The sequence below is a fragment of the Armigeres subalbatus genome, chromosome 2 (assembly GCF_024139115.2).
Source record: "Armigeres subalbatus isolate Guangzhou_Male chromosome 2, GZ_Asu_2, whole genome shotgun sequence".
Lineage (NCBI taxonomy): Eukaryota > Metazoa > Arthropoda > Insecta > Diptera > Culicidae > Armigeres > Armigeres subalbatus.
This window is the reverse complement of record NC_085140.1, coordinates 307,476,681-307,501,177: the sequence shown is the minus strand read 5'-3', so window position 1 is coordinate 307,501,177 and position 24,497 is coordinate 307,476,681. Positions and strand designations below refer to the sequence as shown.

Here is a 24,497-nt window from a genome sequence, read left to right as displayed (position 1 = left end):
ATCAACAGTTGCCATCGGTTGTTGCCTTCGTCGGCCGCAATCAACAGCCTTCATCGTCATCCACGTGTCAACGGTACCATCGGCCGCATTCACCAAGCAGTAACTGACGACCACCCTGTCAACCATCGATTTTGAATAAAAAAAGAGGTAATTACAAACTATTCTCATTCGATAGGGTTCTCACGCTCCGAAAGCTTCTTTAAGCCAGCCCGCCCTGAGACCCGGAGCTAAAAGAGGCCTTCTGCGCCCGCCCCCGCTAAGCTACCGTGGCTAGACCAGTGGCTTGGGGTTTAAGACAGTGCCCTTCTGGTACTTGAGCAGCTCCGGGGCCCAAATAAATGAGTCTTATAGATTTTCTGAAGTAATTCCCAAACATATTTCCGGAACATTTCCCTAAGAAGTTTTCTTAAGTTTCTTTAAAAGGAAAGTTTCCAAAGAAATTCATAAAAAAAATTCAGAAGAATATCTGAAGAAAACTGCAAAGTATTTTTTAATTAAAGGTATTTCCGAAGGATTTTCACAAGACATTTTCGAACAAACACCTAAAGGAATAAAAAAACAAATCGTAAAGGAATCGCTAAATGCATCTCCAAAAGAATTTCCGAAACTATTCCTTGATATGTTTTGTAAAGTTTTAGCACCTTTAGAGAAAAAATTTCAACAATGTACGCATACATTGAAGGAAGGGATGAATATTGAAATACATTAAAAACAACCGAGCCAACCATTTAATTTCCTTTGAAATTTTCGAATGTAGTCAACTAATCCATACTGTACGCTCAATTTTGAGAGTGACTGTATGTCCTAATGATGGTAAAAAAATATATGCATACAGAAAATGGACACAAACACTAAAACAGCTATCTATTGCGATGTGAAAAATTCTTTGAATATGAAACCATGTTGAATGTACGCTGTAATCCTTCAATACTACCGTTCATATTGTCTACCCGGAATAAATTTTTACCGCTTTTTATACCGAAGTTGGATTTTTCTCCAGATACAGGCAACTTTGCCAACTTCGGAAGTAGTGCGCTGGATTCGCCTACAGATGCGCTAAACAACGCATCAATTAGTTTGGCAAATAAAACTTCGGAAGAAAGTTCGGTTCGGAAGTCCCGACTTCCGAATTCTTACTTGGTGCTACGCCGACAATACTGTAGTTAGTCCGACGAAATGGCATTCCTAACACAGCGTTATTTCGAAGTGCTCTCGGCTGTACATTAATATTATTCTGTTCCAAAATGTCGCTACAATCTATTCGGCCTTGCAAAACGTCTACGACAATTACAGCTCGAGCGGTGTTACGGCGTTCTCTTAGCGGCTCCAGATCGATAAGCCGACAGCGACTTTCATAACTTGGCAGGCGTAATGGATCTCTCCACGGCAGTCTACGCAGTGCAAATCGTAGGAAGCGTCGTTGCACGGACTCAATTCGTTCGGCACCGTTCGTACAATTGGGATTCCAAACGGCGGAGCAATACTCCAGTATCGACCGCACCAGTGAGCAATACAAAGAATTCAGACAGTAAATTAGCATTAGCATTGAGCATTTCGCACAAATTCGTAGGTGGTACAAGCCAAGACTATTGTATGAGAGTAGCAACACTTTCATCCGTTACCACAGATATTGATTTGGGACTAATCGCTATCTTTTAGATGGAAGCAATGCACTCTCCAATAGTCGAGATCTGTCCTGGCCACGTCCTTGCGAATGCTGAGGAAGGGGAAGGATGGTCAGTTGGACACCTACTTAAGAAAGATGCAGAGAACTCTACGACCTCTCATAGGTGCCACGGAAAGTTTTTGGATTGTTAGTGTTGAAGGTTTAACAGTAGGAATCGCTCTGGTAGAATGTGAAACACAGAAAGAACTAAGATAGAAATACAAAGTAGGAAAGGGACGAGCTTGGAATTGAACCCACTACCTCCTGCTTATAAGGCAGAAGCGGTAGCCACTAGACCACCGAGCTCGTCTTACAAAGAATTCAGACAGTAAATGTCAGAAAATTCTTTAGCCATCCGAAAGATAAAGCCCAGGGTTTTGGAAGCCTTACCTACAACGTACGAAATATGCATCTAGTACGTCAGCTGGGGTCCAAAATTACGCCCAAGTCTTTGTCATAACTCAGACGTTCTATGCTGGTATTCAAAAGCTTGTAATCGAATCTAACGAGATTTTTAATCCGAGAAAAAGAGATTATCGAGCATTTGGCCGGATTGACTATCATACGGTTGACGTTGCACCAATTGGCAAAGGATTCTAACTGACGTTGAAGGAAATAGCAATCGTCGATGGATTGTGATTTGTCCATTTCGGGTACTTAGCTAAATCCCTTTTTCGATATTTACACGATGTATACACGATCTAATGAGTGTATACGATGTATACACGATGTATACATAATAAAATGAGTGACCAGATAATGTATAAAAAGCATGCTAAATAAATGTAGAGCTCTCTATCTTTCCAAACCTACTACAGAGTAGAGATTTAATAAGAGAATTTATCAGATTGGATTTGCAAGAACATTTTTAGGTCATCAGCATACGATAGGCGGGGAACTTCGAGTACAAAATTCACGTCATTGAAATGTAGTAGGAAGACTAACGGATCCAAATGACTTCCTTGGGGTATTCCCGATGTAGCCACGAAGGAATCAAATCTGCAGTCGTCGATAGCAACCGTTAGTTGGCGGCCGGATAGAACCATTCCAATAGATTGCCATTCATTCCTAATTTGTCTAATTTGGCGATAGCGATGCAGTGGTTTAACTTAACAAAAGCAGCTGACAGATCTGTGTAGATGACATCTGTTTGATCTCGTTTCGTCATGCTTTTCGTGATGAAAGATGTGCGGTACAATAAATTAGTAGTAGTGGAGCGATATGAATCCACTCCATTAATGTAAAACACCTGGAAAAATCTGAGAATTTTGTTTTTACAGATAAGTAGACACTCTGTTATAAATACTGCTCGAAGCGGCTCCAATAATACAGTCGATTGACATAGCAACAACATTATTGCAGCATATATGACACAGTTAGCCAACATCTTTCAAGGCCAGTTTGCATATTTAACCCTAGGCTTTAAGATGTAAAGACGTGCGATTTTCATCTTCATCGAACCGGCCTTTGGCTGATTTGTCTAACGGCGTATGTCTCCACAATAATCATACAACTAACATGTAGCAATGTAGCATCATGACATTCCGCTCATTTTTAAATCTAGGGTTTCTAGACATTATTGACCTTCTGATTCTACTTCTCTCTTCAATGCACTCCGCACTTAGGGGCCGTCCAGAAACCACGTGGTCATATAGGGGGGGAGGGGGGTTTGTAAAATGACCACGATAAGCCACATGGGGGGAGGGGGGGTGTTGCTCTTGAACCACGTGGTCTTTTTTTTATACGAAAAGTTTTTGGTGAATAACAATAGCGGTGTAAAAAATACAAATCATTAAACGCAAAGCGCATCTTAGAACCGATGCCCAGAGACGTAGGTGTGCATCGAAAATAACCGGTAACGCAGCGTCGGTCGCAACGTCGATGCGTATCTGCGTTATTTGACCATCTTAGCCTTAGCCCATTTCCATAAAAAAATAAACGAAAAAACAGGTTGCGATTCAGTCTCAATTTCCACAAAAAAAATTGGAAAGGAAAAATGGGAAAATATAAAGAAAAAATCCGCCGCGCCACCGCCGCAGATGCAGCTACAATTTTGAAAAATGTTCATGTTTTTACAATAATCCAAGAAAAAAACTTCAAAAAAATTTCTTGTGGATATTCAGGAAGAATCCAGTAAAGAAATTGCATGTAAAAACTTTGACTTTACTTCATACAATCCTGATAAAGTGCTGGCATTCCGAATGATTTTTGAACAATTCTCTGTGAAAAATTTGGCTTGGAAATTTTGCTACAAATTGTTAATGAAAAAAAAAACAAAACTCCAGCGTAAATTCCGAAAAAAAATTCAACGATAATAAATTAGCACTTGTAAAAGCAAAAACTGCAATTGTGACATAAGAATTTTCCATAAAGAAATCAAAATGTTCCACGAAAAAATACAAAATTTTCATGAATAAATCAATATTAGCAATAAACAATTACAAATTTTTTCACAAAATAAATATTTTTTTCTCCACATAATCTCTATATAATAAAAATTAGTTGAGATTTCCTTCCTGACGATTTAACTCGCGAACGGGTTGACCAATTTGCAAGATTTTCCCCTAATCGATTCGTTTTGGGTTCCGCAAGGTTTGTATATACAAAAGGTTATTGAATTTAACGGGGAAATGTAAAAAGTCATTAAAATACAATTTTTGGTCAGCTGTTGAGGAAAAGAAAACAAACGCACGGAAATTGATCTAGAGTGCGGTGCTGCAAATAGTTCATTGTGACATTTGCAACACCTGGGCAATTCTGGGTTTCTCACATATCAATAAAGAGCAATAAAAAAAGAAAATAAGAAAGAAAAGCAATCAAATTGATAAAATTTTCCATGAGCTTCAAACGCTATAGAAAAATGCTTAATTTTATTGCTTTTTTATATTCTTCGATAGAAAATTTCCTTTTTTTTTTTCAATGCTCATTATTGATTTTTTCATGGAAAGGTTTTAATTTTTGGTTTAAAAAATATTTATTTTGTTGAAAAATTTGTAATATTTTTTTTCTAATATTGATTTATTTATAGAATGTTTGTATTTTTTTCGTGGAACATTTTGATTTCTTTATGGAAAATTCTTCTTTTATGTTTGTAATTTTTGGTTTTAAAAGTGTTAATTTATTTTTGTTTTGTGGAAAATTCTTAATTGTTTATGGAAATTTTGCATTGTTTGTAGAAAGTTTGATATTTTTTTATTGCTAATTCCATGATTTCTTTATTGGAAATTTTCTAATTGTTATGGAAATTTTTTAAATTTTTTTAGGCTGAGTTATCATTTTAGTCGATATCGTATCTTAGAACATCGACTCATGGAAGGTCTTGAAAGTAATAAATGAAATCGCACCGGCTCAATGGACCTGCTTGGATGCTTAGCGATGCACGGATACATCGTTCAGGACTTGGTTGAGCGGGTCGTTTCAAAACTCCGTAATATCATGTCTTAGGACATTTTGTTTCTTGACATGATTTTGATACTTTCAAGGATATGTACTTCAGAGCAGTTTGGCCTATGACACCCGAAAAAAGTACGACTTTTTAGTTCTTTCTATACTAGTTTTGGCAAGATCGAGTGGAAACCCCTAAATATGTACGTTAAATCCATGTAAAAAAATCGTCCTGAGAGGGTTAAATACCAAAATATAACAATAAATTCTAGAATACCAAAAGGAACCCAAAGATATTAAAGACTGTAGATTTAAAATGAAAACTTGCATTTTAAGCCAAAACTGTATAATTCAAGCAAAGGAATATTAAGGACATTGTGTTACGGTTCTGATTAGAATCATAGAATCTTGGCATAATGAAGAGAGTTTTGAGATTCTGAATACAACTTGTATGCCCTTCAGTTCAGTTCAGATGCTTCGCTGAGGTTAATATATCTTAAGAATTTCCAGTACCTCCAGAGCTACGGAATATCCCAAATACTCTTAGGAATCTATAGAGATATTCAGTGGTGAACTTCATAATTATTTTAAAAAAATCACCAATAAAGAAATAATATTGGAATATTTCTAAACCATTACAAATTTTGTTTCCTCCTGATGCATCGAAGGTGTGCGAGTTTTAGATATACTAATACCTGATACACATTACAACTTGATAACATAATCAAAATGTTCGAATTAATGAAAATTTAAAATTTCCATGCTGGGTTTAGTTTGATTTTGAATCAGTTAAAATTGTCCATCTTCAAAATTGATCGGATTAACCATATGTTTCAGTTATATAAGGTTTAAAAAAAATACTTGAAAAAAAACCACGTGGTCAAAGGGGGAAGGGGGGGGGGGGTCTGCCAAATAACCACAATAAGCCACATGGGGGAGGGGGGGTTAAAAATCTTCAAAAATATGACCACGTGGTTTCTGGATTGCCCCTACTGCGCAGAAATACGAATCTGTGCAAGTACCGTTATCGGAGATCACCAGTGAGCCCAAGTACACGAATTCATCAACCACCTCGATACCTAGTAGGCGGTGTTCAGCAATATGATTGCGCGGTAGTTGCTACATACCAGCTAATCGCCCTTTTTGTAGATGATGGGACACACGACACCTTCCATCCACTACTTCGGCAGAAACTTATCCTCCCAAACCTTGGTAATTACCATATCGCTACCGTTGTCTTCCACATCGCCATTCAAGTGCTCTTCGTAGTGCTGTTGCCACCTTTGGATCACCTCACGCTCGTTTATGAGAAGGTTCCCGTTTATGCTGTGGCACGTGACCCTTACGTGAACGGTTTAACTTCTCATAGAACTTTCATGCGTTATTAGCGCGGTACAGTTGCTCCGTCTCTTCACGGTCTCGATCTTCCTGCTGGCGTTTTTTCCTCCGAAAAATCGAGTTTTGTATGTTCCGCAATCTTGCCCATGCTGCATTCTTCTCCTCAACAAACTGCTCACATACCGTCATACCAGTCGTTTCTCTGATCCGGCACCGTGCGTAGTGCTTCCAATGGCGGATCGAATATCTCTCCAGCCATCTCCAAGAGACTGCAATAAGGGATGTGTAAGTTATTTTTTTCTCGATATAGATATTGTCAATATTTATAATTTGATAATTTTAATGGCAATTTGTTTATTTTTTATAAGCGCTTTTTAGCGGTTGTAGGTCATTTGGCCTAAAGTCGTTTGGCCTAATGACGTTTGGCATAAGGCCGTTTGGCCTAATGGTCATTTGGCCTAATGGTTGTTTGGCCTAATGGTTGTTTGGCCTAATGGTTGTTTGGCCTAATGGTTGTTTGGCCTAATGGTCGTTTGGCATAATTTGAAAAACGTAAATTATTCTTTCTAGTAAATTATGTGAAAATGTTAATATTTTATTTAATGCTACATTTGGAAATCCACATTACTATTATTGGTGTATAACAACATTATCCGATAGTCACATACGATATGTACACTCCCGTCCAAAAATTTGGGTTCACCCTCGAAAAATATAGGCAAAAGTTTTTGGTCGTATTTTCGCCGTCTTACATCCGATTTCGGGTATTGTTAGCTCGATACAAAGAATTTGAGTAGATCTTACACCGTAGATATTTCAAACCAACAATTTCCTTTTTTTATGTACTAAAATATTACATTTAGATACTCATTTGTCTTATTATATTATGTTGTAAAAATATATAGATTTTTCTCTAAATTGAGCCCAAAAAATTTCGAAATGAAAAGTGAAATGGAACCCAATTTTTTTATGATTTTCGGCGGAAAAAATTTGTTTTATTTTTAAAAATCAAAATGTTTACTCAAGTACAAAGTATGCATAGGCCAAAAGTTTTTTTTTTATTATTATTGTTTTCTTTATTAGGGAGACGGTTTGGGTTCACCCACTATATGGTAAACCGGCCATAAGTTTGGGTTCATTCTGCTGATATGCTATTTAATTCATTTTTAGCCGAATATTGTCTGAAGTACAGTTTTTGATGTTTTGTTTGGAAACTCGCTTTCTTCAATGTATATTTTGCCTGAAAAAAAATATTCTGGATAAACATTTTGATTTTTTAAAAATAAAACAAAATGTTTCCGTCGAAAAATAATCAATTCCCCTCAAAGATGATTAAAATTGGGTTTCATTTCACTTTTCATTTCGAAATAAAATTCTGTGGGCTCAATTTTGAGAAAAATCAACATAGTTTTACAACATAAATATAAGAAAAATGAGTATCTTAATGTAAAAAAGGGTCACAGTGTGTCTAGCGTCACAAAAAGTAAAGAAATGTTAAAGTATAATAAGAAAACAAAAACCATTCGATTTTGGCAACATAAATGTTCCGAACGTGATGCCAAAATCGAATGGGGTTTATATTTTGAGTTTTACAGTTTTGACATTGTATAGGAAACATACAATCTTAACAATATGGTTGACACCTTCTTTAAAGCATGTGCTGTTCTTTCGAGTTTTACTGCATGTTGCTATGATATTGCATATGACAAGCATTTTCCAAAAATGTTGATGCCTTCTTTGAAGCATGATCAGTTCTTTCAAGTTATACTGTTTTCATATGTCGACATTGCCAAAACATATCTGATTCATTGTTTTTTATACCTTTCTTCTTATAAATTCCTGATTTTATTGTATTGTAAAAGGGATTTGCAATATTTTAACGTTAGTTTGTATTTCGCTTTTTGATCACATGCACATGGCTTTATTTTGCACCTACAAAAAGAATTTCATATAACAATATATTTCAATCGTTTACGCCTATATGTACCTATTATGCCAAACGACCATTAGGCCAATCGACCATTAGGCCAAACGACCATTAGGCCTACAGAGCGTTAATGAATAAAGCTTCCAATGAATGATTAAGTTTGTTATGATTAAATCATTCGACTCTATGATTAAAGATTATGATTAATGATTAATTTATTTTCAAAAATGAATAATGATTATGATTAATGATTAATTTAATTTTTGACAATGATTAACGATCATGATTAATAAATAAAACGTTTGAAGTATGATTAATGATTACTGATCGTGATTAAATGTTGACACAATATGTGTATGATTAATGATTAACGATTAACGATCGGCATGATTAATGATTAATGATTATGAATAATCAAATTAAATGATTTGCATAGTGACCAATAATCAAGTAAACTTTTGACCAAATTATGTTTTTTTACTTTTAAAATTGTATGATTATGATTAAAGATTAATGAATAAAAGCGATGCATGCAATGATTATAATTAATGATTAATGAATAAACTCAAAATATTCGTCAATATGATTAGTGATTAATGATTAAATTCATAAATTTATGATTAACGATTAGTGATTAATGATTGAATCGTATTTTTTGTATGATTATGATTAATGGATAATGATTAAATAATCCATTATTCATTAATCATGATTAAATCTATGATTAATCACTAATGCTCTGGGCCAAACGACCATTAGGCCAAATGACTTTAGGCCAAACGACCTTATGCCAAACGACTTTAGGCCAAACGTGGCACAATCCTTTTTAGCTATGTACTACACCCGTCTTTTTCCCGTTTCTCCGACGCAATGTTGATTTTTATTTATTTATGTGAAAATCACGTAACACTGATTATTTTAAAATGTCGGGACTTCAATGACACTAACACAAGCTCGCCTAAATCATTTACGTGCATATACAGCCATAATCACCAAAGTTTTGAGTAAACTCGAATCGAAATGTAAAAACATAGTAATGTTCTGAAAACTCATATGTGATTATGTACATTATGTGAGAGATTTTGATTTGAAAAATGTATTGGAGGTAACCACTTTCCTTCGATGGACTCGGACCCACGAGCCTCAGTACGCTAGACTGGTGCTTTTTTTAACCAACTAAGCTACGAAGGACCTCCATTGACCTCCAATACCCGTAAAATAGACAATTAACTTTGATTGAAACTAAATTTGTTAAAAACAGATCAGCTACGTTATTTTTCGCGTGAGTGTTATGCAAAATTTCTGAGCAATTTGAGTGCGTGTGGAGCTAGGATAATTTTACGTGTCATAACCTTTAACTTTTGACAAAGACGTTTACCGTGAATCGAAAAGACGTATCGCTGCTGCGAATGGGGCTTTTTATGGATTACGTAACCAGCTAAAGTCCTGCAACATCTAGACGGAAACAAAATTTGCTCTATACAAAACTCTGATTCTATCAGTGGCCCTTCATGGACATGAAACATGGACGTTAAAAGAGAAAAGACCGGAAAGCTTTCGGGGTTTTTGAGCGAAAAGTTCTATGTACAATACTCAAAAATGGCATGGCGCAAATGCATGAATTATGTGATGTATCAAGTAAACAAAGAGGAAAAACTGTGAATCGTATAAAATACGGCAGACTTCAGTGGGCTGGTTACAGTGCAAATGTCGGAAGAAAAAATAGCAAAAACCATAATCATCAAAGAACCAGATAGAGACCGGTGACTTCGTGGAAGGTCACGAACACGCTGGCTGCACGCGGTGGAATCGGACCTGGCGACCCTAAACGTTCGGGGAACTGGAGGAACGATCGCCCAAGACCGACGATGTGTTTGCAAAGGTGTATCGACGCTGTAGCCAACCAGGTATCAGGTAGCTCCACTTCAACTTTTGATATCTTTACCCGATAGGAGCCAAAGGCGTTCTTTTATGTTCTACAGCATTGTATACACCAAACGGACATAATTCAAAACATGTTCTTTTATATTTTTGTTATTTCGATTCAAGGTTTTTACATTCAAATTGTCCATTATTTAACCTGTTTTAAGGTAAAAGTGTATGTATTCTTCTCATTCAATGATCAAAAGATACAGGAAAATGTATTCGTTAGAATTTCCTCATGTCGACTTACAGACTCAAATGCTAGACGTTTCGGACCGTATTCGCTTGTATTTTGATAACCTAACAGAATTTAGATCATGAAATAGCAGCAATCAACTCAAAACAAGCTTCAGCAAACCGAATCCACTGCCGCACTACTTATATTTTTCTGCAAACTAAAACTAAAACCATCACAAACGTGCGCAGTTGAATTAATTTCGGCTTGCAAGTAAAAAAAAACTTCAAAATGTTCACTTTTGTGCTACACTTTTTTTTTAATTAGAAACAGTCCGTTGTTGCATGTAGTTTACGAAAAACTCATGCACGATTTTAACTACTGCATTAAAAACGTTATTCAAATATCGATTTCCTTCCGGTTCCTAATTGATCAAAATCGAATCACTCCAAAATGCTTTGAGATCACACACGGGTTATTTTGGCCGAAATATTATCTATTTTCTTTCTATTTCCGAAAAGTGAATGTGTAAAAGTGTATTGGTTGAGAGATAGTAAATTCACCTACTTATAAAATTTCTGAAAATAATAAGAAAAATTGAATTATTTCACTTTTCTAATTTAACATAAATGATTATATGCTCCGGTGCAATATCTATACGTTTTGGTTATTTTAGTTTAACTTTCGCAACATTTTCTTCCTTCATTTAGCTAAAGCTATGCAAGCATACTATGCTATGCTCACGGCAATGAACTTATTGCCGACTATCAATATCCAACTATTACTCATTTAAAAACAACTACTTAAAACAAACTCAAACTCTCAGTCCCTCTCGGCTGGATCATGATTTAAACCCTACTCGTTTACCGATTAGGTTGTTTGAGGTTTCATCCGCAATAAGGTCACACGGAAGGAAATCGATCCAATCACTTCTTTACTAATCTTAGATGGATAAGATAATTGTATTCGTTTTGCTTACATCTGTTAACTAACTTGCTCGAATAATTTGTATGCAAATAACGCGTATAATAAAAAATAAAATATTTCAGAATTAGTACGGTTCAAACGCGTAATTGTTTCATAAGTATCGCAATTTGTTTGCTAATCAATAAAGCTACATTATAAGAAATAATAATATCAACTATAACACAAAGAAAGGGATTCAACTAAAAACGTATGTAGAAATGGAAAATATTAAATATTTTTTACCGATATTTCTCGAAATAGATCGCAGATGAGGTTTAATAATTTCACAGCGGGGTTATCAAATAATATGACCTGTACGTTTAGGATACAGATAAATGCATTATTTATGTAAATAATGTGGGGTGTTTTGAACGCTGATACTTGGATTTATGAGATTTGTATCTCTGCGACCTTACTCGAGGCTACATGGTTGTAAAAGTAAATATATAAAAAGCTATATTTGTTCGAAAATTCTCGGGAGCTCGATCGGCACTGCGTAAAATAAATCTCAGGTATTTTGGGGCCTTTCATTAAATATGCTTCCATTTTTTGTGTGTGGCTTGAATCCGCCTTCCACAGGCTACTAAAACAACTTACACGATACCATCATATCGACTAAAACACATTCTCATTAAACCTAAAGAACCATATTCAAATCATACCGTCTTCACCCTTTACTTCGCCTACGGTTCAGTCACAGTTTTTTTTATTTTTGTTGTTGTTTGGTGAGTAGATAATTCGTCCTCTACTTACTTGCATTCCACATCCTGACAAATAGTGTTGAGCTTTTCGTGCACTTCGCTGTTGTTCAGATCACTCGACGAGGTAACGATGTTGATCGAACTCACCTTGGCGCGCTCGATCGCCGTTACGGTGTTCTCGCCAAGCATCTTGAACAGGATGTAGCCGATGATGATGGCAAACCCAGCCACTAGCACCCGGACGAACGAATCCTCGTTGAGCTGAATGATTACCCATGCGCCCGCGCCTGTTATGCACATCAGCGTCACAATGATGATCGTCTTGGCCCAGTGCTGAATAGTGAAGCCTTTCTCCCAGTCCAGACTGAATCGCAAGAGAAGATAAAGTCAATTGTTTGTATTAATTGCCTATGAAAACAGATGTCGTTTGGGATTAAGACGAGTTAAGTAAACTCACCGATTCGATCTTTCGATCTCGTAGGGCGATTCGCACACTTTACATTTTAGTACGGTATCGGAATTGGCACAACTCTCCACCAGCCAGCGCCGCAAGCACTCATGATGCACGGAGCTGACGTCACCGGTGCACTTGCACGGCTGAATCAACGGTTCTTGCTTCTCGCCGTCGTAGCAGATCCAGCAGTCTTTTTTGGCGAGGAACGATTGTCCCTCTTCGGCATTCGAAGTGGAAGCCTCCGGTTCCTTGGAACTGCCGGCACCGGCCGCAACCGGATCTATTTGGCGCGTAAGGAGTTTGCGTGGATTTAGAATCCATAACTGTTCCGGTGCCATGGAGTTCCATAGACAGCAGGGGAACCACAGAGCAACACCTACCTCGGCTAAACGGAATACAATGTCGTGCCAGTTGCGTGAGTATACTGGAACTCTGTGCGAAATAAAACGAAACTCTTAAAATGTTTTAAAACAAAAAAACTGATGATGCAGTCATACTTTTTCTTCCAGAAGTCGCCCAACGTTTCCGACGTGAGGAAACCTATTATGACAATGAGCATTATCGCCTGGCTCAACAGCCCGAAGCGTGACTGGTGCAGCTGGGAAGCGTTGACATTTTCGCTGTTTGGAACGGTCCCGAAATCGTACACAAAACCACCCCGGACCTGTGGAATAAATATAAGCAAATAAACGATGAATTGAGACTTTAGTCTAGGAGCTCAAAGCACACGTGTTAAACAGATTGGAGCATACAGAGCTGTGGCATGACGGAATTGGTGCGGCGACCACTAGATTTCAATTATTTATCAGCGTTTTCTTAACGATTTGTACAATTTGAGATTTTATAAATATGTTTATGAAATATAAGTCATGAAATTTATCAAATCTTAAGTTATGCATAAGTAACTAGTAAGAGAATTAAAAAAATAAATAATAAAAAATAGTGCGAGAGTCATCATAAATGGTTGGCAAATCTGATGTTGGTCTGCATGTCTTTCTGAATAGAAGGCCCTGATTCCTTTCAAGATCAAATTTACAATTTTGCAAGCTTTTCTTACAATACCTTTTTCAAGAGCTATCATTTTTTGCACGAGAATTTATTAACTTACAAAAAAATTCCAACGAATTTTTTTCATTCTTTAATGATGAGATAAATTTGTTATCAAAAAATGTAGAATAGAACACTTCCCCGGCAAGTAACTCAAACTACCCAGTGGAATATCATTTGAGAATATTCATCTACAATATAAAACAATGTTGTTATTTGTCTTTATGATTCAGCTCAAAAATTTGTAGTGTTTTTTAGCATAGCAGAGTTTCAAGAGAATGGAGTAGTATGGAACAGGAATTTACTACCAAAGAGAACCTAGCTTTATAAGCGAAAAGAGCGCAGATTTTGTTTTGTCTAAAAGCTAATTAAACAGGTGTTAAGTGCTTCGATGAGCAGATTTACTGACATCTCACAGGAAGTCATAAAGCATTTTAATGCAATGAAAGTAGTATGGGTAGTATGCTGCCTATAATCGCATATCAGTCCCATATGAAAAAATAGCAAATCGAGAAAACGATCATTTAAAATATAATCAATATTTTCTTCAGCGTTGCTTGATTGAAATGCTTTTCCAACATTTTTCACGCCAGTGTGGTGTAAAAATATGTATCTTTTACTATGCCTTGCATTATTAAAATAATTTTAGCTTATTTTTACGAAAATAATCCATGGGACAGGATATGCGGTTACTTTGCCTGTTGGAAAGGAAAGTAATCGCATATCCTGTCCCACTACGTTGAATTTGTAGGAAGTTACATGAAGAATTAAAAATCGTGTATTTCGCATTACCATCGTGTACATGCACCAAAACGATTGTAATTGCTATCGTACTTTCCTGTAATAAGAGTTCTAGACTAGTTTTAAGCCGAATTATAAAAATGTTCATTTTTATCGTGAAATGAGAACACGAAAGTTGTGAAATATGTGAAACAGCGACAGAGCAAGCCAACCATCCTCTGGACATTAGTATATCCACAAAAGATAATGTGACACTGTCCCAACGTATTTGCATAGACTTATGGTAGATCAAGTGTTTAGTAATCTTTTGGGAAACAATATCCAATGCGTTTCTACTCTGTTCCTTCTTAATTTGGTATGACCAGGCCTTAAACATCATCCGCTGGCCGGGATAACAGTTCTAAGAATATTTGTCATAATAAAAACAAGAAAAGAAAATCTTCCTGAACCAGAGTCAGTTAAAATTCATGTTTATGGGACATATTGTACGGTTACTTTCACAATGGTGTAATATTCAGGTTCTCTGAACAAAATACTTTAGAGTGTACTCGGTAAAATCAAATGTTTAAACCCTCTCGTAGAGAGATGATTTTCAATAAAGTCATTCGAACGTGAGCCGTAGATAAAAGCGGAGGCAAATCTAAATCCTTATTAATTATTAAAAAGAATATTTCCAAATTAGCATTTCATCTCTATTGTGTATTAAGCTTTATAACAAATGGGACTCAAATGCGGTTACTTTCAAGATGGGACAAATCGACTTGGTATTTTTTTCGAAATTTTTAGAACAAATTACACAGTTTTATTTAAAAGCATAAAAATATAAACCAAAATATAACCATTCGTCATCAAAACTCAAAAATGATGGAAAGTCATATGGGACAGTTATGCGATTACAGGCAGTATGGTAGTATGCATCTTCACTAGTAGATGTTGAACTAACATTCCTCTCCATCCTTCCGTAATTGTAAGGACGTGGCCAAGTATACAACTGCTTCTGTATGGGGAAAGTACCGTTATGCCACAATATACAGAAGATTGCTCAATTGAGCATTGTATAGCCACCCACGATTTGTACAATCACATATGCTATGCTATGCTAAAACATCAATATTCAATATCATCTTCCTCTTTGTCATCGGAGTGCATTCGACATTACTAACGCACCGGGAAAACCCTCCTGCTGCAACACTGCAGATAACGGCATTCCGTCGATCGAATTCCTGCGACGCCAACCCGTTTCTTTGGTTTCAAAATGATCACCTTTTGCCGTTTGCAGATCTGAAAACCCGTGTCATCTTATACTCTAAAAATGCGATAAAATGGTCAACTACACTGAGGATAATCCGCACATATTTATAGGCGAAAATCCTTAAAATTTTATTTTAAGACTTAAGTGTGTGCACATAACCATCCACTATCCTAGAACGCACTTAAAACAAATTAGTGTAATAGATATCACGAGCAGCTGCACATATTTTTCATTAGCGCAAAACGAGTTTTATTAGTCGAACAAATGAATCACAAATGCGTGGTTAACTGATCACAATCTATTAGTGTACACATATCTATTACGTGCAGATTATTCTGAGTGTACTAATTTTAGAGATCCGATATAGGGAAATTCACTCAAACCGACCACGAGACAAGTCCAAGTTTTGACAAGACCCAATCAAAACATGTTTTCAACTCATTATATGAAAGAAGAATTACGTAAAACTGATTATACTCTGATGCATACGTAATATACAATCTTGCATTAACTTTCACAAGTAGCGAGAACTCAAGTACCGTAAGAGTAGAACAAACGTGTAAATACAATATCGGTGTACTATGCACTTAACACAGATTGGAGAGGTTGGCAAATCACTTCCAATCAAGAATCATAAAAAAATTAACGCCAGTGCAAATGTACTCAGCGTTTCCTCCAGATAAGAAAAGTGCATTTGCAATCTAGCGAGTGCAATGTCACATTCACAACTTGACACAATTCTGTTGCTTATCGGCAAGTGCGTATCAACGTAAACAATTTCGGGTCATATGCTGCTTATCACGCCGTTTGCCAAAACACAAAAACATAATCGGTACAGGAGAATGAATGTGCTAGATTGCCAGTAACAATAATCCCCCATGACCACTCACTTTTCTTATTTTCCTTTTTTCTGTATTGACGCATTAATACGTTTTCGGAACCAGAAAGAAAACTACCAATAACTCAATCACACCGATCATACCCTCAGCTGGAAAACCAATTAGTGATAACCAACTAGGTATCTTTACGCGTCCTCTCACTGTCAGATGAGGTTGCATTGATATAACCAATAACCCTTTTGGGAATTGCAGTCCAAATCTCTTCAGACTGCATAATGCACCATTTAAGAATTTCGACTTCGCTTAATAGATAACTGACCTGCAAGTCTGCAACACAAACGAATAACAGACTCGTCTTCTTTTAAAGTACGCATTTGCCCGAATTAAAGCAAACAAGTAGATGATCCTTAAACCATGCAATTGCAAGAGAGCAACGAGTTCCTTATTTAGAGTCCGAATTAGGAAAACGTAAAGAATATGCCCGAAAAAGGCCTAATGAGAAGATAGTTCTATAATAACCAGGGTTTTCGACTTTTCGATGATGTTTTTGGTTAAATAAGTATCAGTTATCAATGTCTAGACATAGACATAACCATCTGTTGACATAATTTATGTTTTACTTCTAAAATATACAAGTTATCGCAATTTGAAAAGTTCACAACAATTACTTCTCCATATTTGTTGCAGATAAAATGGTAGGATTGCCAATCCGAAGATGGCGAATTCGATTCTCGGCCCGGTCCAGGATTTTTTTGGGTGAGACACATTTTCGATTCCCTGGGCATAGTGTATCCAATGTACTTGCCACACAAGATAAATACTCATGCAATGGCGGGCCCTCTGTAAAATTTAAAACAAAACTAATTACTGAACTTCTCGGTTTTCACAAAAATTTACCGTGATACGTATTTAATTTGACTAAAGTCGTTAAATTTTGAACCGAGTTCTCAGTTAGCGTAACTACTTCACCCGTGATGTCAAATTGAGCGCCATTTTTCCGTATTCAAAATAATATCTAGAGCAGCAGGAAACAAGTTATAAACCGTTGAACTTTTTTTTAAGGAAATATGTAGATAAAGACCGCGAAAACCACGAAATTTTGTGTTGGCCGCGAAGTTCGGTAAATTTGACGCCTTTGTGAGAAGTTAGGATTTGATCTTCCGATCGGAGACACAATTTTGAAAAATGCTGAAAGCAGTGAACATTTCTTGCGCCAGACCGTGTAAAACAAGACCATAAGGAAATTTCGCACGAGGATGGTGATCGTTTGTTTTGTTCAAGTTGCAATGTAACCCTTTGTGGTAAATACGATCAATAAGCATATAAACGTGAGCAGCAGAACGATGAAAACTGTTCTGCTGAAAACTACAGAAAAATGTTGAAGGGCTCGAAGTATCAGCTGCCACAAATGCATTGGCTGAGCTCCAAGAATTGCTCTAGAATCGAGAAACAAAGGGAAATATTGTTTCCATCAGGTAAAGCACATCAACGCCTGTCGGTTGAGTTCTTGATATAGTTCGAAAGATTTGTCACGTGTTATTCATTTGTTCTATAACAAAATTATGGATTTGCTAACAAGTATCGAGGCACAAGGGACTATCTCATTGGCAACGAGAAGCATTCGTCGGTGCTTCGAACAAGATGAAGCAATACCGTGATGCATCAAAATCCGTACACCAAAGCACTTCAGTGCTCCGCCAGACAACATCGTTTGGCAAACTGGGACCGCTTCCTTCAGCTTTCCGAATTAATGGGGAAATATCTGTCTATTAAATTCGATTAATACTGTTGCATTTGATTAAGAAAAATATCTTTATTTTTATATCGAAAATTAGGTCATCGCGAAATTTCATGTTTCCGGAATTGGCTGGCCACGAAATTTTGAAAGTTTTGCCGCGAATTTTCACTACCCCTAGTTATATCATTCAGCAGCAAATCTAGATTAAAATACCTAACTCATAATAAGTAACTAAGTACGGTACTATACTAAAGTCGGTTTTAACACGGGAGATTACGCGAAATGGTAAATCAAAACCACAGAAATCCCAAAATCCGCGTAGAAATAAACGAAAATCCGCGTAAATCTCCAGAGCCGTATTAAAACCGACTTCTTCAAAAATCGATTTTCACGGTTTTCACATGTCCCTTGATTGGTTTTAAATATAGGAAACAAATTCTGGGATATTTCCCGTAATGCACCTCTACGTAATGTGCTACGTGTCAAGATCTACCATGGTTACATTGCCAGCTACAAGGAAATCCTGATTCAACGAAAACCTTCCCCAATTTCCAATTTTGTAGTGCTTATGAAGTTGTCGGTAAGTCATTAAGTAAATTAAGTAAATACTACATCAATGCTTCCTTCATAGATGCTTCCTGACTGCAAATAATAATACTCATACCCCTGTAATGTTGTTCTTAGATTGGAATCAAGTTTAAACCCCCTCTTGATTCCTGATAGCAGTCTAGAAAAATATTTCAAAAATAACATTAGTATCACTTAAGTGTCCAATCTTCTAATGTTGTGCTACTGCTAGTAGCTGCTAGTGTTTATTTTCAGTATTGTCATCACATCTGTGACCGAGTAAACAAGCTGACGTTACCGTTTACTAATGATTTATTTATTACCGGGCTAAGGCCGGAGTGGCCTGTGCTGTACATAAAAGTCTTCTCCATTCAACTTCCACGTCGCCAACCACGCAGTCTGCGGAGGCTCCGCAAACTGCGGCCGACAATTTTATCCGTAGCTCTCTGTTGTGCCTTAGGGTAATTAACAGATTTTTGCGATCCAGACTATCGAAAGATTTTTCGTAATCGATGAATACCAAATAGAAGGACTCTTGGAATTCGTTAACCTATGCCAGGAGTATACGGAGCGTTACAATATGGTCCACACATGATCTTTAGAAAAAGAATCCTGCTTGATGCTATTGGAGAGTCGTAGGATAAGACACCTTGGAACCATCTGCCCACCTACTTCTTCGCGGTTTTCGGGAGCCACTTCGCAATTAAATGTAAAGATTGGAAATGTCACTAATGAGCGGGCAAGAGGTAAAAAAGTGGAAAGTATGCATTTTTAAATTTAGTCGATTTTCCCATATAAACTTCATGCTCGTTGAGCATCCACTTAGAACGGATCTGGCTGAAATTTTTACAGTTGCTTCTGGGAGCAAAAAAAAACTTTATTTTCAGGGGTATACGTCACGAAGAAATGATTTTGTTTTTTTGTTTTTATTTTATATAAGTGTGGTCTACCCTATTGGGGAGCTATTAGTTTGGATTTTGTTCGTCACAGAAGTAATCAAAAGTAATACCTACTATTCGCAAAAGTAATCACCGATTTAAAAGATTGTATTTTTATCTGGCTTTACAGTGTTTCCCAAGCAGCGTAATATAGATCATTCAGGTTGCAAACATCATTAATATACCTTGATCTAACATAAAACATCATTTACATTAATATACCTATATTTATACGCGCCACAATATGAGCCATGGGGAAAATTATGTATGTTGCTGGAAAAATTATAAAATAATCAAAAAATAAGAAATTTTGAAGAATTAAGAAGAAATTCAAAACGCTCGAAGAAAAAACAATTAGGAATGCATCATTGCAGCTGCACTTATGCCGAAAAGTTCAACGAGTAGTCCGAAGAAAGTCCGTATTATTCAGTTAGTTTTATAATAATTAAAAATATTATTTCGAAAGAACATTGTTTTTGAGCCGTTCTTCCATAACTTTATGTATATTCACTTATTTAAAAGTAAAACCTCATCAATTTTCAATTTCTAGTTTTCAAACGTAAAAAGTGACTAACCTTGAAAAACACCTCCACGCCGTAGATCAGGAAGAAGATGACCACAATGAGGAGCAGGGCCGCATAACATCCGTTGAAAAAGTGCGTATTCCGTCCAGAGAACAGACGCGTGTAGGCGATCTCCGCGAAAAATAAGGTGTACGGCAGAAGATTGAACGCCAGGAAGCCGAGGAAGCTTTTGGACAGAAACTGGGAGCGCTCCCAGCGGATGTCACGTAGGTGGAAAATCTGTAAATAAAAAGGGAAAACATAAAGGTATCAGTTAATACAATGTTTACTGGAGAATTTCAGAATGATCATACTTTAAGTAATTTCAATAAATCACACAAAATCTCCAACGGTTAGAACCTGCGGTCGGCGCGATACGTAACTAACGGCAGTCGTATTTAAGAATGTGGAACGCCACCGATGGGAACGATGCGTCAGGTTGTCAAGAGTCCGAGCGTGACAATGACGGTCGATAGGTTGGTGGTCAACAACGGTGTGGAAACGCGCTGAATTATCTTTGCTAGTGCCGACCAGCACCGCCGCGCGCTATGATTGAACAGCAATAATGAATAGTAGGTATTAATGTGCGCGCGATAATAATGCTTTGCTTTGGTTTGGTCGCGCACTTGAAACCAACTGCTGTGCATAGGCAGAGACGGGGCTTCCGAAATGAGGGCGTTTCATTGCATATTGAAGGTGTTCTTAGGTGATATAATATTTTGAGCCATGCGAATCATAGACCTCTATCCCAAAGCCATTTATATTTTACGGGAGAATGAACTTATTTAGGCACCATGAATTTTCCAGATTAGAATGTTGCGAGTTATTTGGACCCATTTTGTTGATCATTTCTCGTTATCATTACAGGAGCTGAGCAACTACATTTAACTAGCCGTTAAGTTGAGAGTAGTTTGCCATTAGGCACCATTTGACATAATAATAAAGAATTTAGATATGAAGATTTCTGAATAAATATCACATACATATTTACAAATGGTAATTATTTGGATATTTAATTCTGACCTTTGAACAATGGGAATAACCATCGAAAATATGTAAAATTAATACCAAATTATTATTATTCTCATATCGTGGTGGTCTTTGGATAATAGAGAAAATTATAAAAATCATTGAATAAATTTATAAAACCGAGATACTTATCAAATTTCTCAAGCTTTTTCGTCTTAGAGCTATGTTATTTTCTGAAAAAAGGGATTACGTATGAATGAAAGCAAATTATTATTTTATATATTTTATTATAGAGGTTTTAATAATAAGGTCATTCTCCTCAAGTTAGGCGTTATACAGAAAGCAAACAAATGGACTTCTTTGTATAGTGCTAAATTTTGTCTAGCAATTGAGTCTTCTTCAAAAAATGAAAAAGTTTCTCCTCATTTTCTTCGCTGTTGTTGAATGCTGCTAATGTCGACTTCCAACTTGAAAGCAAATGGTTTGAAATTCAAAAGTTACAAATTCTCTTTACACCTATACTTATTATCGTCCCCTATATCGGGGCGAGGGTTTATTTGCAACGGTGCGCACGCCTATGCTGGATAGCACCCTGCTACAACAAACCGCGATAATAATTGTACTGCGCGCGACTAAATGGAAGTCATTATTTCGATCGGTGCTTTCACCATGTACGGTGCCCAAACCACCATCAACAAATTAAATAACACATCTTGCCGGTGAACAGATCCTTATCGAACGTGACGTATCCCCTTTAGGGTTTATTGATTTATTGATTAGCATATGTGTAACTATATTTATCTAAGTTTATCCTTCGCATGCAGCCGGGGATGAGATGACGTTTGTTTGAGAAATGGTTCTTGAATGCATCAGCAATAAGTAGGTACGAGTGTGTACGAGAGAATGCTGTTGACGCACAACCCAGGTAGACCCTTTGGTTTTGCTATTTGCGAGACATTACTGTGTCTACCAAATTATTAGAGATCCAAAGCAAGGGAATTAGTGAGCCAACATCACTGCCAATTTTTATTCTCTAAGCGATATGCGGAACAAAAACGTAAAAATTATATACGGTAGTATTATGCGAAAACAGCAATCCAATAATCCAATTTCAATTAAGATTGACTCCTAGCTTCCATGATTGCTTAGGTCAAAACTGTCAGTATTCTAATGGGAATAAGTTTATACGCATGAGTATGGATGATTGAGATATTTAGCGTAGAGAATCGAGAGTTTATCGTATTCAACCACAACAGGTTCCTACAACAAAACCTTATACTTCTAAGTTAAAGGGTACGCTCAAATTATTGAGAAAAACCTAATTGTAAGTAACAAGCTCTATGATTATATAACATTGTTAAAATAAAATATAATTCCGGCCGAGCCTCGATACAATCGGACTGCGAAATAGTTAACAAATGCACTAACCCCATTTGTTTGCACAACACTGCACAGTATGCTAATTAGCGTCTTACACTCGATTTATGGGCGTATGTTAGATACTTCCTTCACTCACCGGACGTCTGCATTCCATGATTATAGAAAACCTCGCACAAAGTAAATATTCTGAAGAAAGCATCGATATGTGCCTTAACTAAAATTATACCCAAGTAGATGCATTTTTATAATTCATGATTCGAAGATGTCTGAATGTATGCAATCGACTTGTTTACTCATGAACGTGCATGTGCGTGCCCCAATAACAATTATAGTTGGAAAAAATCCAGTAGGAACATAAATTCGTGGCTTTATTTTGTTACTTGTATACCTAAATAAATTTTATTTGGAATTCAATTAGAATATTTTCCCATTTGTACGCTTGTAAACACCAAAAATTCAGTTACGGAAATGCATGTTGATTTATTGATGACACTACAGAGATAACTGGGTGCTTCTACCCTATTAATAAATCAAGCGGAAGCAAGTAGTCAAATGTTAATAGACACAAACTTGTTCATCAAATGCCGTTCTATTTTTGATTGACAAAACGGAGCCACAAAAATAACAGGTTCACTGAGGAAATGCAACACAGCCTAATACTATGTTCGAACAACGAGCATTTAATATGTTGTTTGATTATGTTGATGACATTTTTGACGTCGATAAATCGAATAACATGTGATAACCCTGTAGTCTGGACGTAGTTTACAAGAACTCACCGCTATGACAGAACCAACGGATGAATAATTCAAACATTCCCCTTCGGCGTAAAGCACGTAATCGCATTTCAAGGAACCCAATATGGGGAGCGATATTGAACATTACAGCCAAATTCGATGCTGATAGAATGGAGTAAAGTAATAAAAAACAAAATTGTCACATTCACTATGCTGCGAAGAACAGGAATTGTATTTTGTGTTAAAGTTTATATGTTGGATACCTTACGATACAAAAACAGTTCATCTGGCAATGTTTATGCATTTCTCGTGATTTTTTAAGCACATTGAAAAAATAGGCATGGTAAATGCTAGGTAATGCGTTCCGTTGGTACTTCGCGGTACTCATGGGCATAGCCAGGATTTTGAACAGGAAGGGACCTACTTTTGAGATTTTCTAACTCCTAGTTTTGGAAAACTTTATAAAAAATATTTCATATTCAGCGAATAAACATCAATACTCATGAATATTAGTGCAAGAACCATTTTAAATTTAAGTTCGCAAAACTTTGAAACCTAATCGACAACCAACAATAACTGACCAACTACATTCCGTGTCGGTAGCTTGAATTTGCCAGACGTATGTGCTGTGTCTCATCGCGGATTGTGTTCGGTAGTGCGAGTTTTGATCCCTTCCAACAAACCTTCTGCAGCGCTACGGTGAAGAATCCACGGTCCTTGAGCACATCAGCGAGAATGTGTGTGCCACTGCGTGGAGCCAGCTATTGTTATTTGGTGGGGCACCGCTTGGTGCAAGAATAATAGCCGTTGAGAACAATGGTGTGATTGCATCGTGTGGTGCCCCACCTCTGTCTCCGCCAGTGGTGTGTGCTTCCGATTAAGTTGAGAGATTTGCAGTTCCACGAACCGAGTTTCCAATCGCTAGTGCCTTTGCGGCGCAGTGGTCTTCGCCAATTGTTCCGGTCCGTACTCTCTTGTTGAAACCAGTGACATTAAGTTGAATTATCTTAAAATATTCATGCATGATGATGACTACATTCCTCAATGCACTAAACTGTTTTATGTAGTTTACGTTGGGCCCTTGATAACCCTTTAGATTTTTGAACAAAATAATCACAAAAAGTTTGAAAGCTGTTCAAGTTCATACACAGTCTTCTCATGAATCCTTTTATATTCTCTTAGATTAATCGGT

At 36.7% G+C, this 24,497-nt stretch overlaps 1 protein-coding gene across 2 annotated transcripts in view; it reads right to left on the bottom strand.

The window, feature by feature from the left end:
• Window positions 1-10,315: 10,315 nt before the first annotated feature.
• The window catches only part of LOC134212560 (uncharacterized), a 68,051-nt gene continuing 53,869 nt past the window's right edge, over window positions 10,316-24,497 (bottom strand). For both annotated transcript variants that reach the window (XM_062690538.1, XM_062690537.1), the window contains exons 5-8: window positions 20,232-20,459; window positions 13,032-13,198; window positions 12,538-12,966; window positions 10,316-12,444 (exon numbers count right to left, since the gene is read on the bottom strand). In XM_062690538.1, coding sequence (XP_062546522.1) covers window positions 12,129-12,444; window positions 12,538-12,966; window positions 13,032-13,198; window positions 20,232-20,459 — 1,140 coding nt within the window. In that variant the 3' untranslated portion in view covers window positions 10,316-12,128. The remainder of the gene's footprint in view (window positions 12,445-12,537; window positions 12,967-13,031; window positions 13,199-20,231; window positions 20,460-24,497) is intronic.